The sequence below is a fragment of the Heliangelus exortis genome, chromosome 2 (assembly GCF_036169615.1).
Source record: "Heliangelus exortis chromosome 2, bHelExo1.hap1, whole genome shotgun sequence".
Taxonomy (NCBI): Eukaryota; Metazoa; Chordata; class Aves; order Apodiformes; family Trochilidae; genus Heliangelus; species Heliangelus exortis.
In genome coordinates, this window is record NC_092423.1 from 45,151,492 (window position 1) to 45,169,122 (window position 17,631).

Genomic DNA, 17,631 nt, shown 5'->3' on the forward strand with positions numbered 1-17,631 from the left:
GAGAGATCTGTTCTGCTGTTTACACAAAGGCAGCCACTGCTTACAGCTGTCTGAGAGCTAATTACAAGGGCAAAACCAATCAGGCTTGCAGCCTTCATTATTTCTCCATCAAGTGCAAAGGTCTAAGGAAATTTGATGTACTCAGAAATGCGTAGTTCCTGGTTGTCATCTCTGCACACCTGTGAGGAATGCTGGGTTGCCATGTCAAACTCCTGCTTCCCAGGTGGCTGGACATGCCCTACTCATTTTTATCTCTCCTACTACCCAAAATGCTGCCCAGATGCAAAGATCCATGTCGGTAAGGAGGAAAGGCACTCAAGAGTGCTCTGTCTTCTCCACCACCACATATGCAGCTCCTCTTTTTGGAAGGGAAGACCCATAAATAAGCACACTGATGGCAGAGGCAAAAGCTTTGCCTCTTTGGGGACAAGACTGCCAGATGTGATGAGCTAGGATGCTCTCCTGAAGCAGGGGACTTGGAGGTCAGTTCAGTTCCTGGCCTCTTCTGGGGACACTGACTTTTTTTCTGATACAAAGAAATAAGAGGCACGAACCCACCTCCAGTGGCATTTCCACCCCAAGTCTATTTTTACACTTCTGCTGAACATGGTGCAGCTCTGCCAATCGTGACAAACCTTACAGGTTCTGATATGGAGGCTCACAGAAATGTGTCCTTAAGTTTTCTGCACATGCCACCACTATGACTCATTTTCAGTGGTTAGAAGAAGACAGAGACAACCTGGCAAGCCCCAGAGCAAACAAGTGATATCACCACATGACACACACATTTATTAGAGACATCATTATATTTCTCGATCACGACTGCAGCTAAAAATTTTCAAAGTGAAACGAGAGACGTGGGAATGGGAAGGAAATCGATACCTTAGAAATTATGATTCTTGACACACTGACCATGCTGACAGGTGTCTCACCCTGACTACAGAATAATCACTGACTCAAAATTTAGCACAGGTGTGGATACTGGTGATCTGGCTGATAACATTCCACAAGTAGGAATCAGCAACATCCAGAGGTGTAAAAGAAAAAAAGGTTGCTTGAGAAACTCCATTTTACCGATTGCTAATGCAACTACAGAACCACAGAACTGTCTTGGTTGGAAAAGACATCTAGGATCACGGTGTCCAACCATCACCATCCCCCCCACCCCGTAAAATAAAATGTATCTATCTAATTGCCAACTTAAGTGGGGGCCAGGGGATGCGTTGAACATGTACACACAGTGCAAGCAGCTGCCTGTACACCTGCAGCCTGTTGTTTTCTCCCAAAATAACACTTTGACCTCAATAAAGCAGGAATAGTGATCAAAACCCCATTCTGGTTAAGAGTTTAAAGGAAAGAGGAGTAACCTTATAGTGAGTAACACATCAGGAATGGGTGAATGGAAATTACAGGCCTCAGATATAAATGGCAAATTAAGAGGTGCATATGACTGATAGAGGAAGCTAAAGGAATTAACGAAGGGCTCGGGCAGGCACGGGGCCATTTCAACAGGCGGAGAGGAAAGTCAAGAACAGCAGAGCACAAACATCAGCTGCCTTCAGCATTTACTTCTGATTGCTCTTCTATTTTGGTACAGCTCCTCTTATGGAAAAGTACTGATGCACAGGCACCTTCCCCAGCCACCATGTTTACTTCCAGATTTCCCCAAAACTGGGAAAGCTCCAGGGCCACAAGGTGTGAAGAAGAGGCGTGGCTGATAAGCCTCTGGCTCTGATTTCCACAACACTGACTCAGAGCAGACCAGCTCCCTCCCAGGCTGTCACTGCCACCACACCACCGCCAGCCTGCCAGGAAAGATGTGACCAGTGTGACTTTGCAAGATCAGCAGGTGAGCAGAGGTCAGTGGGTTCATGGCCAGCAGCAGCCCAGCTCAGGGTGAGGGGTGGCACGGCACCGTGTTTCTTCGCAACCATCATGCTTCCTTCTTCTCTGCTGTCAGCCATGCCGGCTGGGGGACAGCTGTGTGCAGCAGCACAAGGCCACAGAGTATCATGGAGAGGCCGACCCACCACAGAGGTGTCCATGTCTCCCCGAAGAGAAACTTGCCCAGGATGGCCTGAAGGAAAAAACAGAGACAAAAGATTTGCCGGGCTGAGACACCTCAAGGTCTCTGGCACTGCCAGAGCCACAGGGACTCCTGCTGGGAGATGACTTCCACCTGCCAGGAAAAAATCTACCCGAGAAAATTCCTGCTGGCATGACCAAGAGGAACAGCTGCTGTGGGTGACACCAGAGATGACCTACTCTATCACCCAGCATGAAAGCTCAGCCTTGTCACGGTCCCAAAGCAGGAATTTGGCAGACACGAGTGTGCTTTGATGCCTTCCCAGGTCAGTCACCTGGGTGACTCCCGTCAATAAAACAGGGCCCCACTGACTTTATTTTTGGACACAATGTGCCAGCTGCAAGCTGCTGAAGCGCAGAAACAAGGTGGGCAGCTTCTGAGAAAAAATACGCAGGTCAAAACTGGTCCTGCTGTCACTACAGGTTATCTTCTCACCCAGCTAGGGTGGCACTGGCCTGTCACAGGTGAGGTGTTGCAAAGGAAAAGCAAAACAAAACAAAGCAAAGGTCCCATCTCCAACCCTCACTGGAAATCAGAAAAGTTCAGCAAATTGTACAAGCTGCTGCAAGGCACTGCACCCTTCCCCCTGCACCACCCAGAGGAGTCCTGCAGCCTTTGCTGTGAACAACAGGCAGAACAGCTGTGGTCTGATACAACCACTTGATGTCTGCCTGTAGCTCTCCCACTAGCCAGCGATGGCAGTCGTGGTGGGAGATGAGCTACAACCAACTGCATCCAGTGCAACTGTTCCCTCCTGGCTGTGCTCCTCCAGGGACCTACTCACCGAGGAGATGAAGTTGGAGGCTGTTGTGGTCACTGAGGCAGCGGCCGAGGAGGAGGAGAGCCGCAGGGCTTTCGCAAAGATTGTCCACATGACAGCATTGCAGGCAAACACCAAGCCAACACAGCTGACACGAAGCAGCAGGGGCAGCTGTGGGACAAAAGGGAAGAACTCAGGTATTTTCACACTCAGCAACTCATGGACACTTCGGAGCAAAACCCAACTGCCTGGACTCAAAGCTGAATTACAGATGGTGTTAAGACGAAGACGAATCTGTTAAATCCCAGAAGGTAATAAAAGCAAGGAGACAGGCCTGGATGGAGTGTGACCCTGTCATGTCTTGGCATGAAAAGTTCAGTCTCAGACTGCAAGCTGGGAAGTGCTGGGACAGTGTATGGCACCTGCCACGACAGGCAACTCCAGAAATCTCTCCCAACTCATGATGTGGTGCACACTCAGCATAGTGAAATGCTCTTTACGCATCACCAGATGCATGGAAAAGGGTCAAATTCAGCCTTGCCAGAGACCAACACCAAAGATGTACATCCTGGTGCTGTGTGTAGTCCACAATCCAGCTATTGTGAACCTGGGCTGAGACCAGTGTAATCCCAAACTACTGGTCCTCACCACCTCACCATGACCTGGTCTGCCTTACTGCTGCAGCAAGGACAGAACAGGGTCCTCTTGGAGGAAAGTCAGAGCTCATGAGCTTTGTGCCTTATGCTGCGCACTCACTGTGCGTGCACTGAGTGGATGCACTGGAGCCCCTGCCAGCTGCCAGAATCCACGGGCATCACCAACTGCGCTCTGCTCCCACTCAGAAGAAGAAATTACCAACAACAAGCTAGGGATTTAAGGCCACAAAAATTAAGAAAGGGATGGAAAACCTCTCCTGTGAAGACAATCTGAGAGTTGGGGTTGTTCAGCCTGGAGAAGAGAAGGCTCCAGGGAGACCTTATAGTGGCCTTTCGACACTTAAAGGGGACTTATAAGACAGATGGGGACAAACATTTTAGGATCTGTAGTGATAGGACAAGGAGTAATGGTTTTAAACTGTTAAGAGGGTATATTTAAGCTAGGTACTAGGAAGAAAATTTTTTCATAATGGAAATTTTTTTTCCATTATGGAACAGGTTGCCCAGAAAGATAGATGCCCCGTTCCCTGGAAACATTCAAGATCAGGCTGGAAAGGGCTCTGAGCAACCTGATCTAGTTTAAGATGTTCCTGCTCACTGCCAGGGGACAGAGTGGGGGTGCATGTTGGACTAGATGACCTCTCAAGGCCCCTTCCAACTCAAACCATTCTATGATTTCTGAAGCAACTGATGGAGCAAGGAGAAAGCTAAAAGGTTCTGAGACATATCATATAAGCAATAACAGAAGGGTTGGACCAGATGATCCTTGAGGTCCCTTCCAACCTGACATTCTGTGATTCTAGGAAAAGGCCGTAGAGCAAGCCCCTGCTAGATGGCTGGCATGAGGTCTCTGAGGCTAACCTTGAGAGAGATGGCTCAGGTGTCCAGCCTCACTTTGCCCTGCTCCTGGCAATCGTCTCCAATTCTATCAGGGCAATAGTAAATGATGCCAAATGACTCCCACCTGTGAAGCATTTTGCTTTCCTACTGCTGCTATGGCAAACTCTGCAGAGAGGGATGAGATGGACAACCATGCCCAGCTGCTACTGGGCTTCTGAGGAAGAAATGTGCTGCTGTGTCACAGCTCACCACCTCATCACTGTGTTTGCCTCCCAGTTTCACCTCTGTGTAGCCAGATACTTCTACCTTGCTCAGGGCAGTTGTGTATCTCCATATGTGTCTCTTCTGGATAGGGAGAAAAGAAATAACAGGGGAAAACAATTCTCTGTATTTTACCTAAATCCAGTATGTTCTTTTCTGGATCAGAAAGAGCCTGCCAAGGTATGCTTCTGGAAAAAACAAAACAACCTTCAGACATCTTGCTACTGTCTTCAAACACACAGCAGAGGGTGTAAGAGAGGATGGAGCGCAGGCTCTTCTCCTAGGTACATTGGGATATGACAAAAGGCAGCAAGTAACGCTGGAAAAACTGACATTTTGATCTGATACAAGGAAAAACAAAGATGATCCAACACAGGAACAGAGATCATGTGCTCTCTGACCTTAGAGATATTAAAAACTTGACTGAAGAAGTTCATGAGCAACCTGTTCCAGAGCAGGCTGGGGACTACAGACCTTTGAAAGTCCTGCCTGACCAAATTTAGTCCATGAGACTATCAGTGCTGGAGCAAAGGTGGTTCCCATGCTATCTTTAAAACTGACCCTGAATCCATGGGTTCTTCTCCCCATCTCCTCCTATTGCAGAGCCAAGAAAATCAGCTGCAGTCTGCTCTGAAGGTGGCAATTACCCAGAGGAAGATATTCCCAAGAAAGGTCAAGTCCCTCTTTATCCTGGGCAGAAGAATGGTCATCGCAATGGCATGCAGGCAGAGAGACAGGAATATCCCCAGGTGTTCCCCACAAGGAAGGAGGCACAAATTCCTCCCCTGTCAAAGGCTCAGCCAAGCCAGCCCAGTGAGTCAAGGATTAGTGTTCTGATTGCTTTTCTTAAAGGAGATTAATTATAGTGTACATTTCAGATAATCCAGAATCACTCCTGAAATGGCAGAAGTAATTTTAGATGACGTTTGACAAGGGAGAGGGGAAAGTAAAGGAAAACTTTTGTTCGAGTGAAATGATCCTTCCTGGTCGGGCTACTCTAGGGCTAGGCCATAACAACACATCCTTCTGGCCAGGAAATCCATTTCTGTGCTGTCGTAGAGTATCCTGCTACCCCACGTCATCACCTCTTAGAAGAGTCAATACACTTTTAACATTTGTTGCCGCTTTCCATGCTGCTCAAGTCATGGCTGCCCTCCTGAGATTTATTTTCAACTTTCTGTAGTTCTGCCTCAAACACTGAAGTTTCTAAATTTTTGTCACCTTGTGGCAGCTCTGCAGAAACGTCTTTGTAGCAAGCATGCAGGATTTAAACGGCAAGCCCTCTGAAACACTTCAGTGTCCTGTGCAATTTAAGCTACAAGGAAGATTACAGCATCTACTTAAAACTCATCAAGTTTTACTGCTAAACTAATTAATTTAGTTCATAATTATCACCTAGAATGGACCCGAAAGAACTAACTGAAGGTACCACTTTACAAAAAAAAAAAAAACAAAAAAAAAAACAAAAAAACCCAAAAAACAAATACAAAGACAAACTCAGTTATGTTGAGGATGGAAGGGACATCTGGAGATCATCACAGCTCCTGCTCCTAGAACCAGCAGCTCACATTCATGCCCAAACATCTTTTGAGTATCTCCAGGGATGGAGAATCCACAGCCTCTCTGGGCAACCTGTGCAAGTTGGTCAGCCTCACAATGAAAAAGTGTTTCCTGACATTCAGAGGGAACTGTGTTTCAGCTGATGGCCATCACCTTCTGCTTGTGTCACTGGGCACAAGTGAAAAGAGCCTGGATCCATCCTCTATCCCCACCCTTCAAGTATTTAAACACACTGAGATCCCCCTGAGCCTTCTCTTTTCCAGGCTGAACCACCCCAGCTTGCTCCACCTCTCCTCACAGGAGGGATGCTCTGGTATCTCCATCATATGGAGTCTCTCTCCAGCAGCTTCATCTCAGTTTTGTACTGGGAAGCTCAGCACTGAACATGATTCTCCAGGCGTGGCCTTGTCGCCTCACTAAGGCTAAGTAGAGGGGAAGGATTATCTCCTTCAACCTGCTGGCAACACTCTACCTCAATGACACGACATGTTGTCATTGCACCTTCAAAAATACCTACCAACAAGTGGGCAATATTTCTATCAATTTCAAAGGAACAAAATACTCAAAATAAATGCTGTCAACATTTTCAGCAATTCCACGCTCTGCTTTTCTGTCAGTGCAAAAACATGATCTTTTTTTGTGGGGATCAGGAAGAGTTATCAGGATGTAAAGTTTTTTATTCTCCTTCCTACTATCTTTTCTGGTACACTAAAAACGATCTACAGGACTACTGAGCATCCTGTTTTTGCTTTTTAAACCATCTGTGACAATCACATAAGTTGATTTTCTTTTGTCCTAAATGCAAGACCATTTGTTTGTTTGTTTTCAGATCTAGTTTCTCTTGTGGGTTTGGATTTCAAGTCCATACATTTGCCGCGTGAATAATAACCCCTGCTTTATGCCTGAATTGGTCTCCCCAGTGTGTTTTTCTAAGACAGGTGCATGCTGCTGACCTCAGGATCACTCCCTTCATGCTGCCTGTGCAGGAGTTCACCTCTGCACGTAAGGACACCATATGCTTGAGGTGAAAGACCAGCAGTCCCATGTTACCTTAAGGACAACAAGGTGTGATGGAAGATAAAGATAATCCCTTATAAGAGGCAAAAAGAACTCACGAGGTGAATGAGGTGAGCACATCATCTAGAACAGCACAATGGAAATCAACTGCTCTACCTCTCCTCTCTTGCTACCGGTGAAGAGAAATCATAGAATTGTTTTAGTTTCATAGAATCGTTTTGGTTGGAGAATACTTCTAAGCTCGAGTCCAAGCATTAGCAAAGGGCTGAGAACAAATGTTTGATACACAAGCGTACTAACACCCTGCGTTTAAAGTAAAACTGACATAAAACTACTGTGGATGGAGTTTCACAATAGGGTTTGTTTTCAGGCATGCCTATACCGTGCCTGGTTTCTTCTCCTTGGCAATACCAGCAGCCTCACTTCCCTCTGCTTGCTGCCTGGTGACATGACTACCACGCACCGAGCCAAGCAGCCTTGCAGCAGCTGCCAGGCCCGACTCCCGGCTCTCCCAGACGAGGTCGCCGGGGTCAGGCCACCCTCTGGAAGCGCACAAGGAAGAGCCACCGTCCCGTTGCCCCGTGACAGAGGCGGCAAGAAGCCAAGCCCTGAGGGCCGCATAACGCCGGTCGGGGAGGCCTCGGGCAGAGCCAACACACGGGTCACCTCCCTGCTCCGATTTCCTCCTTCCTTACCCAGCCTCCGGCCGCCTCCCCGCCCGGCCACACCGCCAACTTCGCGGCGGCGGCAGCCAAGGCCCCCAGCAACCCTGCTGCCGCCGCCGCCGCCCCGCCGCCCGCCCGCATCTCGGTACAGCCCGATCCGGTCCGGTCCGGCCCGGTTCCCCTCCCCTCCCAGCCCGCCACCGCCGGCTTCCGGGGCGCGTCCCGCCCCAGGACCGCCCCTGGGCGGGGGACGGAGGGAGGAGGGAGAGAGATGCTGGTGAGAGGGGAAGAAGGGGAAAGATAAAAAACCTCTGCAATGTTCATTTATGTACAAAAGATTTATTTTTTTAAAAAAACCAACATCATCATCATCAACAACAACAACAACAGAATGAACAAAACCAACAGGATGGAGTATGAGAACAGGAGAAATACAGCACAGAGAAAGGCTCAGGAATAAGCAGCACGCAGCAGGGGTTGTGCCTCCCACCATCCAGAGCAAGGCAGGAGACCCTGCATGGAAACGGTCCAGGAACAGTCACACGAGAGACATTTGTAAACCCAGAAGGTGGTAAATAGCAACATAAAAAAGGCTCACGGAAGACAACGGCTTTGTGGCCAAAGACTTCTCTCGCTTTCTAGAAATCATTAGTTACTTCTGATCTCTACTGAAAAAAACCCCCAAACCAAAACTGCCAGGTTGGGGTTATTTGTTTTTATTTTTATACTCCACATCAAAGCTCAAATAGGAACAAACCTCCAGGATTAGGCAACTTTATCATAGATAAGGTGGGGGAAATTCTCTCAGCCACATACTGAGGAGACTCCTTAGAGATCCTGCCTACACACATCTTTCTCTTCATTGCCTTTTGCCCCCTCACTTGTGGGCAAAGGTAGCAAAAACAGTAGAAAAAACCAGAAAAATAATATTATCAAAAGGAGAAAAAAAAATAGCTGAACACAAATGTTTGATATTGGCATATAAATCAATGTAAGTTTCAGCTATTTGCAATAAATCTTAAGTGTGATTAAATGAACTTATGCTATACTCCTAAAATGTTCTGCATATTTTCAGATAGTTTCTTAACATTTCTACCTCTTGTTTGATAAGAAAATGGTTGCAAAATACTACAAAAGAATTTCCTACAATGCTAATACAGAAATCTGCTTTAAGCTTTTATTAGGAAAAAAGGCTTAAAGATTTTAAAATTTTAATTGAGAAAAAAAGAAAACAAATCCATAAGACATACTACTTACAAGTCTATTGCTAAGTTCACATTTGTGTTTTATTGAAGAAAATTCAGTATGAAAATTATTTTAAAGTAACCCATAAGTATTAATATTTAATAAACCTGACAAATTTATTTTAGCCCAATTTTAGTTCATTAAAAAAGTCACATTGAAATGGTACTTTTAAAAAGCTGGTTCTGGTGGAATGTGTATCATTTCAGAAGAGGTAGGAACCAGAATATAAATCCAGGTGTGTTCCCAGTGAGAAAGGTTGTCCTTGGCAAGATGGAAAAGTTAAAAGGAAGTATCTTCCAGCACCTCTACAAAGTAAGTTTTTGAAAAATTATAGGAAGTGTTATTATGTCACTTAAAGCTGCCCACTTAGCTGGATGTCTTTACTAAAAGTTATTACCAGCAAAAAATCCAGGAACTAAACTATTTCATTATTATGGAACCACAACAAATACCAGTTTGACAACTGGCTTTTGGTTATTCTGTAGACTTTGAAAACATGGCTCTGCAGTTTTATTTGTGTCATTATAGCTGATCATGATGTCTACATATGTCACATCTTTTTGATTCTTTCAAAAAAGCATTTTCGACTCGTAGTTTTTCAGTCTCCTGTAAAAAGGAAAAAACATGGGACTTTTAAGGAATTAATACTCACTTTCATATTTCTAAAGAAGTGATATCTACACTTGAACAAGCACTTGATACACTATGTACTTGAGGAAATAAAATGGGATGATTCTTGTCTGGGGCCTGGGAGGACACAGACCAGCCATGACCTATACAGCTGCATGAAATCAGAAGGTTCTTAGTCCCCAGCAGTAGAGCAAGAATTTAATTTCTTTCTCAAACTTTACCTCTATTCTATGTCAGGCTATTACATCATCTGTATTCTACTCTGCAACTTACCTCAGTAAGTTTAGCGTAATCTTTCTTCAGTTTCACAAGATACTGAATCTTCTGGTTTAGGTTTTGATGACCAAGTAATTTCCCATTCTCCTCAGCAAGAGTGTCAACTTGCTTCCTCAGCAAGTCCATTTCCTGTAATTATAAATACACTGTGTACCTCTTAACTGTAGCCCCTCCCTCTCTTCTCCAAAGAAATAAACTTCTTTACATCTCTTAATACGCTAACATTTCAGTCTGTTGTAACATATGATGCAAGAGCTGGTTCACTCAGGAAATAAGTATTTGTCTTGTGTCTCCTTAGGTATTATATTAGATCCTTCTAAAGGGCAAAAGCATAATTTGATTCCTATTACAAATTGCAATATTAATTTCTGTAACCAGAGTTCCACTGCTGGATGAAACAGTGTTACAAATATAACCAAATGCAAGCCAAAACATTTTCAGAGGCAGTTTTTGAGTGCTAAATAATTCAGAATGTTTTCTAAATACCAATAGTTCTACTTTTGCTGAATAAGATTTTACTCTAAAGACAACAAAATAATTTATACATATCAAACCTTTTCAATTCTGTCTCTCTCTTCATATGTTTCCTCCAGTTTTGATCGAATTTCTTCTTTTTCATTAAATGCTTTCAATTCCAAAGCTCTTGTTCGTTCCATCTCCAGAGTAATTTCAAAACAAGTATTTTCTTTGATTTTGAGGATATTTTTGGTCTCTTCTAATCTGCCAACATGAAAGCATCATATAATATTAAAAAACTCAACATAAATGGCATACAACTGAATTAGTAAGTCATCCTTGGACATGTAGGCAGCCTCCTCTAAAAATATCCTTTTAAACAATTTATTTTCCCTAGGACTCACTGCTAAAAGAGGAAAAACTACATTCTGCTTTACAGCTCTGGAGTTTGATACAATCTATTAATTAGTCAGTATTTTAGAGTTGCTCTTCTTTTTGAGAAGTATGCTGTTTCCACTAAAGTCACCTTGCTTCACCTACAAGAACACTAAGAATTTATTCAAGGCATGCAAATTTGCTAGATGAACTCTGCTGCTCTTCAAGTTTCCCCTAAATTGCTTGTTTGTATATGGCTTTTCCCCAGTAGCCTTGTTGTCTTAGAAGCATCTCTGAACTTGTTGGGCCTGGTAACAGAAGGACCACTTTACTTTGGACAGACATCTTATTTGCTGAAAATGTTTTAACTCTATCAGGCTCACTGAGTATTAAAACACGGCATCAAACTGAGCAGCCTGACTGCTGGTTACATGAACTTTAGTAATTTTGCATGTCTGTTCCAAGACTGCATCAAATTAAAATATTTTTGTCATCCTTTTTGTTTCACTGAAGCCTGGTTTTTAAGACCTACTGTATAAACAATACTCGCTGCATTTGCCAAGACATTTTCTTGATGACAAAAGGATCTTTTTCCTCTGTGTATATTTTTTGTTTGAGACATGGTGGCACTGCTACAAAGTGTATTTCAGAGACCAAACAGGTATGAAAAAACAATGCACCTGACAGCAAAATAACCCCTAATCAAGACTAGGATTTCTGGAAAACTTAGTATAAATTATTTTTTAAATGACTGTGTGCATAAAAACCATCTTTATCCTTAAAAGAAGTTACTTATGTAGAAAGCATTTTATTAAATGTATCTAACTCAAATATTATGAGATTTAGCCACCATCAGTCCTGAACAACAGAGGTTAAGAGAGTACAGCAGGAGCAACATTTTCAAACTAGTTTTCATCTACTAATTTAGTATATTATTTATTGACTACTATCTGTCCAAGGTGCAACGCACTTGAATTTTGAAAACTACTTGCACAATAGTACAAATACAATCTAGGAATTCTCTAACAATTTGCTCTGAATTTTAAAATTTATATTTTCATTATTCAAGCTGAAGTGCAAAAATTTTAAATAGAGTAAAAAAGCAAAGAATTAGATTGTTTTAAATTATGAAATACTTCAGATACTAAGGCATGAACAGTATTTTTCTTTAATTTGACAAGGAACATGCTTAGAACTCAATGCATGTAATTCAAAATATAGATAATTTTAAACAATTGAAAATGTCCATTCCAATTTAATTTTTTCTATAAAATCAGTATTTCCCTGATACAGTGCTACACTTCTAGAAAATGTAGCTATAAGTACTACTACCACCTACTGATGAGAAGAAGTAAGAACAAACTCAATGTATGTTGCAGAAGCATAAAAAACATTTCCAAAGTACATCCCTTACAGTTTCAGATCTTGTACTTCTATTGCTAAAGTATACCCTTTTTGGTATTAGTTAATTTAATACAAGTCTCCACTTCAAGGAGCAATATTTAAACTTACTCTGCTTTGATTTTCAGCGTCTCTTCTATTGCTTTATTCTGTAAAAGTTAAAAAAAAAGTTGGTTACATGCTTAATATTTAATACACATACAGGTATTTAAAATTATTTGTCACATAACTGATGCTATGTATCTCATCCCAGGTCCTACCAAAATCATCTTACTACTCAGTAACTCATAACTCTTTAAGTTCACTCCAAGCCCATCTCTTTACCATATGCACATATTTCCAATTTCATGCCAGCAGGAGTGAGCCACAGCAATATCTCTGCCCATTCATACACAGCAGAGGTCAAACAGAGGGTTTCCTGTCTGGGGGATCCACTGCTGCCAACAGTAACTTCCCTTTGGCAGAGCCTTGCCATTAGCAAGTGACACAATCTTCACTTTCCAGCTCTGTGGAGATGAGTCAGATTCAGTGATCTGAATCCGGTTTTATTTATTGTGCAATCCGACACCCAGTCCTTTGGTACTAGAGCAAGACAGAAACCTTAAGAAATAAGTACAAGGCTCTGCATCTGTTAGAATTCACTAGAAATCACTGCTTGTTTCCCTGCCATGAACAGAAGAAAACGTGTGAACGCTACAGCAGGGGAAATGGGGACTGAACATGAGAAAGGTGATCGATATACCTTGGCAAGTCGTTCTTCAGCAACCTCCTCCTCTTTCTCTTTAAGGTACTGAACATCAGGATGTTTCTGATCACTAGGATACCCAAGAATGAGGAAAGTCACTCACAGCCAGGGGAAACCAATTGTAAAAACACCATCTCATCCAGATTAAACCACTACATGTGCATAGCTTAGCACGTGTACTCAAATAGTGAACACCATGAAACAACTCTGGAAGGTTTCAAACTTTCACATTCCAGGATCATCTTCCTTTGTTAGAATATGGAGAAACGAATGTTTTAATGGAAATAATTTAAAATGCCTTGCATGTAGTTGCATGGTTATAACAACTTTGGCACTGAGCTAAATGTTTTATTAGTTCATGATGCTCCCATGCATATAGACTGCAGAAAGCAGCTCCTTTCTAAAAGTTTGCTGGTCTCGCCAAGGTTAAAAGGTAAAAGATTTTTGTATACAGAAGATAAGAAGACTTCTTTTTTTGTTAGTTTTAATAAACATGACATTGGATGGCAGGAAGCAAACACCATCAAGAAACCTTCAAGCCAACACACAACTGGAACCACTTCATTCTTGTAGTGTGCCATAAGGGAAGTACCTCACTGACCAGCTGTTATTGTAATTTGATGCAATTATAAAAGACTGCTATTTTCAGTACCTTAATATTTGTCAAGATACCTAGAAAGGGTGATTTATTTTCCACATCTGGTATAAACAGCCTTAGTCAGAGAATAAGTGTGTGTGTTCTCTTTTTTGTTGGTTAATGCTAATTAAATGCCACCTTTAAAAGTCTGATAACTTTTGAGACCTAAAATAAAAATCACATATTTTCCTTTTTAAATTTTGGTACTACCCACTTCCACATCTCAGGATATCTCCAGTCTGAGGCATACAGCAGCATGTCACCTTTTCAGAGAAAGTTCATTGTTTACCCTCAAAACACAAGATGGAGAACTGGTTCCATTTATGTAGATGTGGAAAATTGTGTTGAATTCATTAGGACATTTCCTGTCTATTGAATCCATAACTGCACAAATGATATGGCAATATATATAATGCATAGCAATGGCTATACATGTAATTCTTTTACATCCTATTAACATTTCTTTTATAAAACTTTGCTGTATTTAAGAATTTGTGACTTGAAGACAATACAGTTAAACAAGCCAGTAAACAATTTTCATAGAATAGGCTGAATCAAACTCTAATTATGCAAACAATTAGATTGTATTTAATACAAAACCTGTAAATTTATCTTTAATTGCTACAAATAGACATATTTTATTTACCTGTTCTTGCTTAGTCTTTGAGCTTCTACAAGGCTCTGTAAATTCCTGTTGTTCTCCATCAATATCTGCATTTCTGAACGCAAGTTCTCCAACTCATTTAATTGTTCCTAAACAAGTGAAATTTCAAACATTTTATTTGAAGAGCAAATTGCAATTTCTGTTTTCATTTCTAGTTCAACTTGTTTTCGAGTAAAAGAGAAGACAAAAAAACTATTTCTCAAAAAACATAGTTCTCTGGAAAAGATCTGTATCACCCTTCCCTCTAGTTTCATTAGAAACTTGAATTAGAATAAGTTAGAACAGTTTCATCAGCAAAAATCATTTGATATTCATGAATATGAAAAAACTCAGTCCTTGGAAAAACTAAATATATAGACACTTCATACAAATTGTTACCATTTGTTACCAGCCTAACTAAAGAGAAGAATAAGAACTGCCTTTCTGGTTTCACAGACAGACTACTAAGAAGAGCTCATTAAAAATCTGGATCTTTCTCAGTCTTATTGTAATCTTACAAATTGCCTGTAGAGTTTAACCTTCAGTACCTTCAGCCTTAGAATTTCATCATTTTTAGCTCTTCGTTCTTCATTCAACTCATGGACAAGATGCTCCAGATTTATTGCAGAAGCTCTCCGATCAGCTATTTCTTGCTCATGAGTTTCCAAGAGCTTTGCCAAATTGACATCAAAATTAGGGGGAGTTTTTAGACACTGGCAAGTTGAAAAAAACCACAAAACAAAGCCCACAAATTAGTAAAGAACTGTTTCTCCTATGTATTGGTTATACTTGGTGTTTTAATACTTAGTTAATTTACTTAATAAAAATTCCTGTCAGACAAATAATCAATAACAGATTTAAGCTACAAACAAGGTGACTGGGATTTGACCATTCTGGACATTGTCATTGCTGCTCCCAATCTGAAGCTATGCTGTAAGGTTTTAGTCCTTTTCAATGAGTTTTAACAGAAAATGATTCTCTCACAAATGCCATACCTGAGAAAATGATACTGATGCTGAGTCCACAAAGCAATCAATTTGCTTCATTTTTAGTTCATATTCATTCTTCCTTCTCTCCAGTTCTTCTGTCTTTCTGTCCAACTATTAAGAAAGCCAAATGAGAATTAAGTTCTGTCTCAATAGACAAAATACTTAAGAAAACAGAAGCCAAATCTCTGTTTCAAGCAAGCTTCAGTACACCACAAATTATTTTAGGTTACTTTAGACTTCACTTTCTTAAATGTGTTCTACATTTATCTAGTAACTGTTAATAATGTAAAGTTTGCACATAATAAGCCTTTTAAAAAAACATCATACACTCTATACTGTATAGTTAATCTGAGCTGTGTTCTTGTTGGTATTTGATTTTTTTGCCTTGCTAATCCAATTTACCTTTCAAAGATTTTGCTAGCACAAAAAAATTGTTACGAACTTTGTTGCCAAGCATTACTGCTCAATATATGATGTGATACAAATGATTTTACTGGTATAGACTTAATCAGTTTCCTCAGAGACTATGCTAACATGACAAAAGGACTCTTGTTTCCAAAATAACTTATCCGTACTGGAGTTTTTACCAACACAAATACATTACTTAGCACTATGACAGTTGTAATAACTAAAGCTTAAATTTGAACGAAGTCTTAACAACAGCTATTTGGTCTGCAAAACCTCCAAATCATTCTCAGACTGCATAATTTATAGAGATCAACAATTATCTCAATCACCTAAAGATATAGTTTGTGGGTAAGTGTTAAGCAGAGCAAAGAATAATTCTGTAGGTTGCATTGTGTATAGCAACTCAGGTCCCTGTGTTATTATAGGCACCGATAATTTCCCTCTGCTTTCGAAATAAATATTTTCATTATCTCTAGATACCACCTCCAAAACTATTCTAAAGTTATCTAGCCTTTTTCCAGAAGCTTTTGAAGTAGTACTTTGCTTTTATAGGAAGGAGCATTGGTTTTCCCCAAGAGTACTGCATACAAGATGCTCTAAAATTTATTACAAGTAAAACCTTTTCTGGAAGCTACAATTAACCATAGCTTCATCCCAAGAATTTCCTTGTTTTACCTGTTCCCTGAGTTCCTGGATTAGAGCTTCTTTCTTTATTATGTCTTCTTGTGCACACTGAAGTAATGAGTTATGTTTCTTGGAGGCCTCTGTCAGTCTCATCAGCTGATCAGTGGTATGATGTAAGTCTTCACACAGCAGGTCTCTCTAATTTAAGTTATTAGAAGAGTAAAGAAAGAAACATTAAAGTCATTACTCTAAAGCAGTTGATTCTAGATGTTTTGTTGTTTCTGAGAATGTTAACAGCTACAAGCATATCCTTTTTCACTCCACTTTTTCATCTTGAATTTTAGCAAGTATTCATCTATAGATTTCTTATCTTAGCACGCTTTCTGCCAATTGTCTTGGTGGCAGAACAAAAATAATGACTTTCATACATTATAATTACAGTTAGATACTTATAGGAGATATTTGGAATCAACCACTGTTTTAAAGTACATCTAAAACCAAAATTCTTGACGAATCCAGAAAGGAATGTCTAGATTTTAATCCATGCTAAGACAGTGATTCCAGTTTTTTAGTGCACTGCTACTCTGTAGATACCTCTGGATTTATTCTAGGATCTAGACTCCCACTCTGATAGGGCATCATACCTACAACAAGGTGTGCTAACCTAGAAGGAGAAACTGTACTTAGTACTTTAAATGCCACCTTGGCTTAGTTCTTCTACAGTTAAGAAAGCCTTAAGGAAATTAGTAACTGATGTACAAAGTCAAACCAGGAGAAGCACTATGATTTTATCAGGAACCAGATACACCCAAGGACAAAAACGTAATGAGAGTGGTTACTTTAGTTGAAAAATCCACAAAAAACTAACACCAAAACACGAGCGCAATTCCCATGGCAAGCAGCTCAGTTTAGGATTTCAGAATGTCAACTTCAGGTATGATTATTAATGAAGATAGTTGATTAAACAGTGTAAATCTATTTAAGCTTGTTTTTTTGAGACTATTGTGAAAGACTTAACTGGTGCTATATGATTGGAATAGACATAGTAATATGACAGATGATCTTGTAGAAATTACTTGTAATTGAAGAGGCTGGTGGTTTTAACTGATGGACATATTCATCAGTGTAAGAGCAGGAACAGGAAAAACAAAGTTTAAAAAGATACAATTTTAAGAAGCAAAACCACAGTTGAATCAACCATGCATCCTAGATCTGTTTCCAGCAGGTGGAGCTTTTAGTTAAAATTATGAGTAGAGATGTTACTGAATATAATAGCAGTGGGGAAAGAGATACTATTAAACATAATATATTCTTCTGCCTATTTTAATTTCTTAGCAGCATCGTCTAATTTGCCATT

General features: G+C 40.8%; 2 protein-coding genes across 3 annotated transcripts in view; both read right to left on the reverse strand.

The window, feature by feature from the left end:
* Nucleotides 1-787: 787 nt before the first annotated feature.
* Nucleotides 788-8,001, reverse strand: TMEM42 (transmembrane protein 42). The gene is made up of 3 exons (XM_071735875.1): nucleotides 7,876-8,001; nucleotides 2,871-3,017; nucleotides 788-2,077 (listed from the first exon to the last, which is right to left on the reverse strand). The coding sequence occupies exons 1-3, from the start codon at nucleotides 7,984-7,986 to the stop codon at nucleotides 1,934-1,936; spliced, it is 402 nt and encodes a 133-aa protein (XP_071591976.1). The 5' UTR covers nucleotides 7,987-8,001; the 3' UTR covers nucleotides 788-1,933.
* Nucleotides 8,002-9,497: 1,496 nt separating this feature from the next.
* KIF15 (kinesin family member 15) overlaps nucleotides 9,498-17,631 on the reverse strand; it is a 32,312-nt gene continuing 24,178 nt past the window's right edge. For both annotated transcript variants that reach the window (XM_071735877.1, XM_071735876.1), the window contains 9 exons: nucleotides 16,326-16,472; nucleotides 15,249-15,353; nucleotides 14,802-14,966; nucleotides 14,257-14,363; nucleotides 12,971-13,043; nucleotides 12,340-12,377; nucleotides 10,551-10,716; nucleotides 9,994-10,125; nucleotides 9,498-9,696 (listed from right to left, as the gene is read on the reverse strand). In XM_071735877.1, the coding sequence (XP_071591978.1) occupies nucleotides 9,613-9,696; nucleotides 9,994-10,125; nucleotides 10,551-10,716; nucleotides 12,340-12,377; nucleotides 12,971-13,043; nucleotides 14,257-14,363; nucleotides 14,802-14,966; nucleotides 15,249-15,353; nucleotides 16,326-16,472 (1,017 nt within the window). In that variant the 3' untranslated portion in view covers nucleotides 9,498-9,612. The remainder of the gene's footprint in view (nucleotides 9,697-9,993; nucleotides 10,126-10,550; nucleotides 10,717-12,339; nucleotides 12,378-12,970; nucleotides 13,044-14,256; nucleotides 14,364-14,801; nucleotides 14,967-15,248; nucleotides 15,354-16,325; nucleotides 16,473-17,631) is intronic.